This window comes from Triticum aestivum, chromosome 5A (genome assembly GCF_018294505.1).
Source record: "Triticum aestivum cultivar Chinese Spring chromosome 5A, IWGSC CS RefSeq v2.1, whole genome shotgun sequence".
NCBI lineage: Eukaryota > Viridiplantae > Streptophyta > Magnoliopsida > Poales > Poaceae > Triticum > Triticum aestivum.
In genome coordinates, this window is record NC_057806.1 from 125,974,765 (window position 1) to 125,983,435 (window position 8,671).

Below are 8,671 nucleotides of genomic sequence, written 5' to 3' on the forward strand. Positions count from 1 at the left end.
AATCCAATAGTAGGTAATTGTGACAGTATTTCACCACCAGTAATCTTGCTGTCTTTTATGGTTGCAGGTTTGTTCTTCCGGCATTATTCATGGTTCTCATCATAGCCATACTGAATGATGCAGGTGGCATACCTGAATTTATCATATGAATTATGACTTTATGAGCTTGCTTGGCTACTGACCTGCTGTTTTGGAAGGGCGTCCTTTTACCAGAGCTATGGATTTTATTATGCCCCATTTCCTTCAGGTCTTTTATCGCTCCATCCTTGATTTATCTGAGTCCATTGGGGTTGCTCATGAATTACAGAATTTAGGCTTACAGTAAGATGAACTTCCTTGAGAATCAATAATAGAAAATTTTTGGTTAAGAGTAATTTCCAACGCGTCGTCAATTTTGTTTTTCTGATGTTTGGGTCTTGGCCTGTATGCTTTGTTTGCCTATATGCTCTGTTTGGAACCTTTTATTCTCCTTTTGTCTTGGTCTGAATTCATGGATAAATTGCCTCCTTTTTTACTTGCTTGGGCTTGGGATTGGGCTTGGAAGAACTTTATCCTGTACTTGGTTACTTGGGTTGTATGACACCTATGGTTTACCTCATTGTGCTTCCAGTTCATTTGCCTTTGTTGGTGGCTGGGGGTAAATATTTAGTTTGAATTATAGTTGATTGTCTTTGGATGTTGCTAATTTTGTATGAGCTGCAGGTGACATGTTCTATCTATTTTTTATAGAAAAATATTTTCTTTCTACTACCTCCAATCCAAAGTAAGTGTCGCAGTTTTGAGCCCGGGTTCGTTCAAAACTGCCACACTTATTTTGGATCGGAGGGAATAATATTTAGTTTTCTTCCAGTATTAATGATGCTTTCACTCTTTTGTCAGATTAACAATTTCCATTGACCTTTTGTTGCATCTTTGATTGTAATCAGCATCGAATGGTTATCTGGCTATGCTTTGCATTATTATAGATCGTATATGCTGCTGCTACTTAATTATACTTCTATGTGATCATGCAATTGTATTCATTTTTAATGTTCACCGGTGATGGAAAAGCGCCGACTGATATGAAGCTAAGAGTAAGAAAAATAAGAGGCAATTGAACATGCTTCCCTCGGCAGAAATAATTTAAAGGCCTAAGTAGGAAACTGGATTAGGTTGACTAATCTTACCTGGCTAGCTTAGCTCATGTTGAGTGTTATTTCTGATTATTACTTATCACAGGAACCAAATAGAAATCACTTCTCATGGAAATTTATACCTAGGTCTTATGTCGTGTACACCAACTTCAGTGGCCCAAAATTATATTTTTGATTCAAATTATGGACACCATTTTGGAGTGGCCTGATTCACAAGGGGTGCAGTTTCATAGTAAGACGGAGAACATGATGTTTCCGTATAACTACAAAATCTGTACAAGCTATAGTGGTGGCCTGCTTTTTTGTCATACATAGTTGAATACGCTGCTTGCATGGTGCAAACTGGAAACTTGTAGGTTACTGGAGCATTCATTCAGTCATAATGATTCACTCATATTCAGTTAGTTTACAAATCTAGAGATCATAATTTCTGTCTAAAAACTGTACTTCTATTTTTTATTTACAGGGCCTGGTCACAGATGGCATTTTTTCTGGGTTGTGGTGAAATACTTTTGTTCTTTTTTGGAAAACATGTGCTCTAACTCAAGTGAGAGTGTAAACAAGTATTTCAACTCAACTCCAGGCAATAGTTGCCATTTAGGTTAGTTCAAGTTTAATTTTGGGTGCCATTCAGTTTAGTCAATTCTGGGCAATAATTGTCATTTAGTTCAGTTCAAATTCAGTCTTGTGTGCCATTTAGTTAAGTGTTAGGAGCAACAAGTGGAATTCAGTTCAGTTTTGTTCAGCTTTGTTCAGCTTTGTTCATAATTCTGCATATGTTGTTCTTCTGTTCAATTCTGCAAATGCTCAAAGCTTACCAGAACACTTATTTAGTCATAACGTTCAAGCAAACAGTGGAACATTTTGCCATTAAAATATGTTCAACCCTACACTTATACAAGTAGCAACTGGAATTCTTATTCAATCAGAACTACAATATTTTGTTATCTTAATATTTCTCTCCATATTCACTTAACATGAGTGACTCAGTTGAACGCTTCATGCACAAACCACAGGGGGCGTTGACCCACCGTGGATGTTGGTCGCTGCATGCCTGCGCTGTTCTTTGCTCTGCTGCGTGGAGCGCTTGTGTTGCCAGCCTACAATTGGTGTCGGGACTTTCGTTCGGTTCTGCTTGGCGGCGGTGATTTCCTTCGGTTCTGCTGGGCCCTTCTATCTAGCGGCCCCTAGAAGGGAGCACGGGTGACGCCATCTCGTCTGGTGCTGAAGCTCCCAAACAGCTCACCTCGTGGCAGCAAGGTACGCCTTCAACTCATTCCTCCCCTATCTCTTCCCCCAACGCAACTTTCTGCCGTTAGTTGCTCCAGGCAAAGGAAGCTTGAGCAGGTAACATAGCGCCCACCTCATTCAGATTTGATTTTTGCAGTAGTACAAAATTCATACCTGCCGCATCACCAATACGAGTACTCCAGGAAAATGTGAGTGGGAAACAGATTATGTGCTTGATAAAGTTTGTCCTTTGTAGAATCACATGCAAATTTAGTACATTGATCTGCAATGGGAAATAAACAAGCTTCTCATTCCAAATCAGCATTATTTTGAGTTATTACAAGGTTAGGAATCAGATTATGTACTGATAATCATTTTATTTCAAGCTAAATTGTAATTGTTAGATGGTCATGTCTATTAATTTCCTATAGACAACCCTTCTTGAGTTTCCTATGGATTTATTACGGTTTCAAAATGGTCAAGCATTCAAGCTAGCAGCAGCAAAAATTTGTCCCAACTATTAAGCTACAAGATTTAGCAATGCATGCTATATGTAGCAATTTGGCCCCAAAAACCTGAACACCATACCACAGAAATTAGAAGACTTAGCAAAGCATGCATTCATGTGACCAAGCATCATATTGCAGTTACAATACACATAGATTGAGTAATATATCCTTGCTTTTTCAGGAGTCAGTCAAAATATGCAAGTATGTGCACCCAGTTTGTTCAAGCCCCTTGCTCAGAAGTTGGTCTGGAGATGCAAGAATACAGGTAAACTGCATATATAACTGCATTTTTACGCAGAACTGAAATCTCACAGAAACTACACTAAACTGGATTGAGATTATTGAAAAATGTTAATTAAATGTTAAATGGATAACTTTGTGATAATCTACACCATATCTTTATGGACTAGGACCAATCAAAACAACATGCAGGAATTGTTCATCCTCATGGAACCAAAAAACCATCCATCCACTTTCACTGCAAGTCAACACTGTACTGAGCTTTCCCTGTCCATACACTTCCGAAACAGAATGCCAGATTGTTAAATACTGACCAAGATAACGATATTTAGAAACAAATCACCTCACCCTCACCTCTTTCTGATTAGTTTTTTGCTGCTGAACTATTGCTGTCGGCTGTCGGAGTGCCTTTGCTGCTTGGGGTTCTTGCTTAACTTCCGCCTGCTGTGGATGCCGCTTTGTGCTCGAGTTCTTGCTTAACTTCCGCCTGCTGTGGATGCCGCTTTGTGTTTGGGTCTTTCCTTCTTGCTGCTGGTGTCGCTGTCTTTTTGTTGGCCAGGGGCATGATATCTGGGGCAGCAGCCAATCCTCCACGGGTGAAGTGAAGGTTTATGTTTGTCACAATTTCCAATATTAGCATAGTATGTATTTGCATGTTGCAAAGATCTCAGTATGAGGAGATTTAGATTCATTCAACTCAACCATTGACAGGCAGGGAGACAACAAAGGGGGCAGTATAATTGCATCCCATTATTATTTTTCTCTTTATTAGATGGCATATTGTTATTTGTTCTATATATACTTAACGTCCCCGTATGGCTGCTTTTGAGAAAAAACCCGTATTACCATGTATCCGTGTTTCTTAGTTCTTATTCATCCTAAGTTTTAGCAGATTAATTAATCATTTGCTTTTCTCAATTTTATTGTTTTGGAAATTTTGTTCCTCTACCATTTATCAAGTACGGTTTGCGAGAGGTGGTTGCTATTCATACGTTCTAGTATATGTAATACAAAAGGTACTTCTCATTCAGTATTTAAACGATCTGGTGTCGTTCTATTGCATGGCATTTGAATTGCCCAATGCTTGGTTGTGAGAGATGATATCCATCTCAGAAAGGAGAAAGGGTCACTGCTGGTCAAATGCTTTGTGCCTAGGACTGATATGAACTTCTCTTCCACAACTAGACAATTATCCGATCTATTTCAATTGTCTGGATGTTAACTCGAGGTAAGAGCAAGTGCTACGACAATTCCCAGTACACATTTATAAGCAGTATTTCGGTTAAAAAAGAGTGAGATGGATAGCTCATGGTAGCATTCAAGGCATATTTTTCAGACTTGACACAGTAGCAGTTTAATATTTTTCAGACTTGGACACCGTAGCAGTTTAAGCGGCGCAGCAAGGCGCGCGTATGCTTCTAGTGTCCATCGAAGCTATCTGATAAATGGAGACCGTAGCCAAAATTGAGGTTAGGGACCTCAATTGCTGTGACATGAAGAAACTTGGAGCTGGAAAATGTATTTGTGAAGAATCAACTTGAGATGGCAAACACTACCAGCTGGAAGCATTTTAAGGAGAGGGGCCAACAACATAGATTCAGACCGCTGTCTCTGTGCTTATGTAACTACTGGTACATCGAAATGACATGTCGTCACTCGCTCCCTAAGATGATACAGCAGATTAGATTCCCGTTCCACTCCACAACCTGCAAAGCAAATCACACTCCCTCTTAACAGCCGACGACGATGGAGACCCGAGGCAGAAGAAGCAGCATAGTATTATGCACCGGAACCTGAATGAACCTGCTTACCCAATCCGTGGGGCAGAGAGATCTGTAGTAGCGCTGGAACTTGCCGCACTCCGACGTGTCACCCTCCTTGACCTTCATGCACCGGTGGTACTCGAGGTAGCGCACGCAGCAGTGGCGCGTCTGGTTCTGGGTCGGGAACCGGAAGTCGCAGGGCGCAGTGCGCAGCTCGACGTAGGCGGCGGCGGCGAGTCGGCTACGCTGCCGGGCTCGTGCGGCGGCCTCGGCGCCTGCTCCCCTCGGGCCACTTTCCCCACGTCCCTGGCGTGCATCTTCTCGTGCGGGTTCACTACGGTGCTCGGATCGATGCTCTGAAGGACGATCGGTGCTCTGGATAACGTGGGGCAGAACGGTGACTGACTGCATGGGTGCTGGTTGATTTTGTACTGGCGCTGAGCGGTGGAAGCACTGAAGAAGGAGAGATGCCAAGCCACGGTGGCAGCTGTCTGTTCCGGGCGGAGGCACGTGTCATGGTGCGCACACGTGTACACATCCACGATCGATGCTACGACTCAACACCAGATCCCAGATAGACGTTGATCTAGGTTAGACGACGCCAAGGTTCCAGACAGCCAAACTGGAACTCACAATCGACTTCACATCATGTACAGATAGGACTGACAGTACCTTCCCAGGTACTACCAAACTAGTTAGAGAATTCAACAAAGCTGGCAATTTCATCGAGAAGAATGATAGGATTCACCGCATAACTATTGATCATAGGGTCGGTCTGGCCCTTTGTATACAGGAGTGTACAATAGAGAGAGTGGATCGTGGCCTAGCTCTACGTGACCACGATCACCGTGTTGGCCGTGGGCGTGCGGACGTGCCCGAGTCAGCGTCAGGAGTGGAGGAAGACTTCCAACAGCCCCCCGCAGCTGCAGCAGGGTCTTCGACAATGTTGAGGCTGGATCGGAACTCGGTGAAGATAGCCGTCGGCAACCCTTTGGTGAAGATGTCGGCGAACTGGGATGTCGAGGGCACCTGGAGTACGTGCACGTCGCCGAAGGACACGCGCTCGCAGACGAAGTGGAGGTCGATCTCCACGTGCTTGGTGCGCTGGTGTTGCACTGGGTTGGAGGAGTGGTACATGGCGCTGACGTTATCGCAGTAGATGATCGTCATGCTCGCCGGCGGTCGATGCAGCTCATGGAGAAGCTGTCGGAGCCAACAGGTGTGCGACACCCCACCTCCGCGCTGGAGCGCGACACCGTGTGCTGCCTCTTGGATGACCAAGAGATGAGATTGTCGTCGAGGAAGACGCAGAAGCCTGACATGGAGCATCGCGTGTTCGGGCATCCCGCCCAGTCGGCGTCGGAGTAGGCCACGAGGTTGGTGTCGCTGCTGCACCGTAGATGGAGCCCGAGGTGAGCAGAGCCGCACACGTATCATAGAACGCGCTTGAGGAGAGTGAGGTGCGCCTCGTGCGGGTCATGCATTAACAAGCACAGTTGCTGGATGGCGTAAGCAAGGTCCGGCCGCGTCAATGTGTAACATCCCAAAATTCTAGATTTTGGAATGTTATAATAAATAGATAGATTTGGTTGATTGTTTGATTGGCTGACTGAAAGTGAGTGAATTCGAAAATCTTTGAAAGTTAAATGAGAGGGAATAAAAGGACTTTCCCAAACTTTCATATTTGCTTTCTGATCTCCATGAATTCAAATTCTTTTCAAACACAAAACCCCGGAGAGAAGATGACATGACTTCTTCCATTTATTTAAATGACAAGGGGTGTTGAAAATATTTGAATTTCATTTGAAAATATTTCCGATTCTGGAACTTTATGCAACTCAATGATTTTCATGAGAGAAGATAAAATGACTTCTTCAAATTATATGAAATATGAGTTGGGAGTTTCAAAGAATTAAATTCAAAGTTCTTTTGAATTTATTTTCAATTTGGAGTTATTTGAGTTTTATTCAAATTATTTTTCTCCAAAAATAAAATATATGGAAATTAGGGTAACATGATTCCCTACATTAGAAAATTGGAGAAAAATTAATTTGAAATCATTTTGGTATTTTTAAAATGATTTTAGTTGGATTTTAATAGACCAGTAGCACTCTTTGAATTATTAGAATTTGTGTGTATTTTATCTAATGCTAGGAAAATGTTCATGTCGTAGAAAATATTTTTCTGAAAATTTTAATATATTATATGCCTATATAATGTTTTTATTTGTTTTGTTTGTCTAGAAAAAAAATTCTTTAAAAAAAAATTCCCCGACTGGGCCGGCCCAGCTCCCTGCCAGGCCAAGCCCAGCCCAGCCGCACCGCCTCCCTCCACCCAAGCGGGAGACCGCCGCCGCCACGACTGCCGCCACCGACCTCGGCGTCCGTGCCAAGGTCGGGCACCGCTGCCCCCTCACCCAAGGCACTCCGCCCCGCCCCAAATAAATAGGCCGCCGCCGCCGCCTCTCTCTCCACGCCGCCCCGCGCCGCATCTTGCGCCGCCGCCAACGCATCTCCGCCGCCCTGGCCGCACCTTGCCGCCGCCGCCCTCCACCTGCCGCGCCGCTCGCTGCTGCCGCGCCGCTCGCCGCTCCCGATGCCGCTGCCCACGCTGCGCCGCCCCACGCCACCGGAGCCGCCGCCGGAGCCCCGCGCCGCCTCGCCGGAGATCGCCGGAGTAACCACCGTCATCGCCGGTTCTTTTGGGTGAACCGGTATAAGCCGTAACCCGCCTCGGTTTTATTTTAAGTTCGGTTTAAAAAAAACCTAGACTAGATCTGTTTTTTTAGGTTTTACTAAACAACGAACGTCCACTGTTTAGACCGTATAAGTGAACGTTCGCCTTTTAGTCTTTTTTTTTGTTATTTTCGGCCAGGGACCTAGTTGTGAATACTTTATTTACAGAATAGTCCCTGTACTTCAAACGACTATAACTTTTTACTCGTTAGTCCAAATCCAACGAAACCAACACCCACGTCTTCATTATGATCTCCTCTATCCAGTAATCCAACCCAAACATGTTTTTGAAAATTTTAAAATTTGAATTAGGTCAGATTTGAATTCAAACTTCTTTTGATCATATCTTTTTATCCGTAACTCCGTTTGAGTTGATTCTTTTTGCAAATCGAAGCTCTTGACCTAAACATTCTAATAAGGCCAAATTCACATAATTTTGGTACTGTTAGAAATTGTTTTATGTTGCAAGAGCTATTTGCTTGGTTTTGATGTTTTCTGAATCGACTTCTTCGTTCTTCCTGATCTTTTGAGTGATATCTTATGTGTGGTTACTATTGTTTGCTTACGATAGATTGACCGGAGTGTGACGAGTAGAACTATCAAGAGTTTTGAGTGTGAATCATCTTCATCAACATTGCAGGCAAGTTCACACTTTGATCATACCTTTTCTACAACCCAGTTTTATTGCATTAGATCAATCCTCACACATTGCATGATTAGGATCTAATTAAATTGTGGGATGGGAAGTAGATGAGGTAGTACCTATTACCTGTTTATTATCAAACCTTTGGGAGTTACTTCTACGTTTGCTTATTATGCCATGCTATGCTAGTAGACGTGGATTGGGTGAGTGAAATCCATGACAGATGTGAGATTGATAATTAATGGTTTATCTAAGGTGGCAACCTAACACACATCTGGGTGGATTGAGGCACCTGGGTTACCAGGACTTGCCTGTTTTCTTTGGACCGCCACCCAGGCTCAAAGGGATCATGAGATTATTCATACTAGAAACTTCCGTGTGCAGCCACAAGCCATTATGGGCTCTGGCATAGTTGACT

At 43.4% G+C, this 8,671-nt stretch overlaps 1 protein-coding gene and 1 long non-coding RNA gene across 11 annotated transcripts in view; one reads left to right on the forward strand and one right to left on the reverse strand.

The window, feature by feature from the left end:
• The window catches only part of LOC123102595 (uncharacterized), a 31,282-nt gene extending 27,399 nt beyond the window's left edge, over window positions 1-3,883 (forward strand). For 4 of the 10 annotated variants that reach the window (XR_006449065.1, XR_006449068.1, XR_006449067.1 and 1 more), the window contains 4 exons: window positions 68-247; window positions 1,600-1,734; window positions 2,150-2,393; window positions 3,054-3,883. This is a non-coding gene — a long non-coding RNA (uncharacterized lncRNA). Of the gene's footprint in view, window positions 1-67; window positions 248-1,599; window positions 1,735-2,149; window positions 2,394-2,520; window positions 2,573-3,053 lie in introns of all 10 variants that reach the window. The other 6 variants (XR_006449074.1, XR_006449070.1, XR_006449069.1 and 3 more) reach the window with 6 other exon arrangements.
• Window positions 3,884-4,253: 370 nt separating this feature from the next.
• On the reverse strand, window positions 4,254-5,286 carry LOC123102594 (cytochrome c oxidase subunit 6b-1-like). Its single transcript, XM_044523998.1, has 2 exons — window positions 4,924-5,286; window positions 4,254-4,818 (listed from the first exon to the last, which is right to left on the reverse strand). The coding sequence occupies exons 1-2, from the start codon at window positions 5,284-5,286 to the stop codon at window positions 4,765-4,767; spliced, it is 417 nt and encodes a 138-aa protein (XP_044379933.1). The 3' UTR covers window positions 4,254-4,764.
• Between the last annotated feature and the right edge of the window lie 3,385 nt (window positions 5,287-8,671).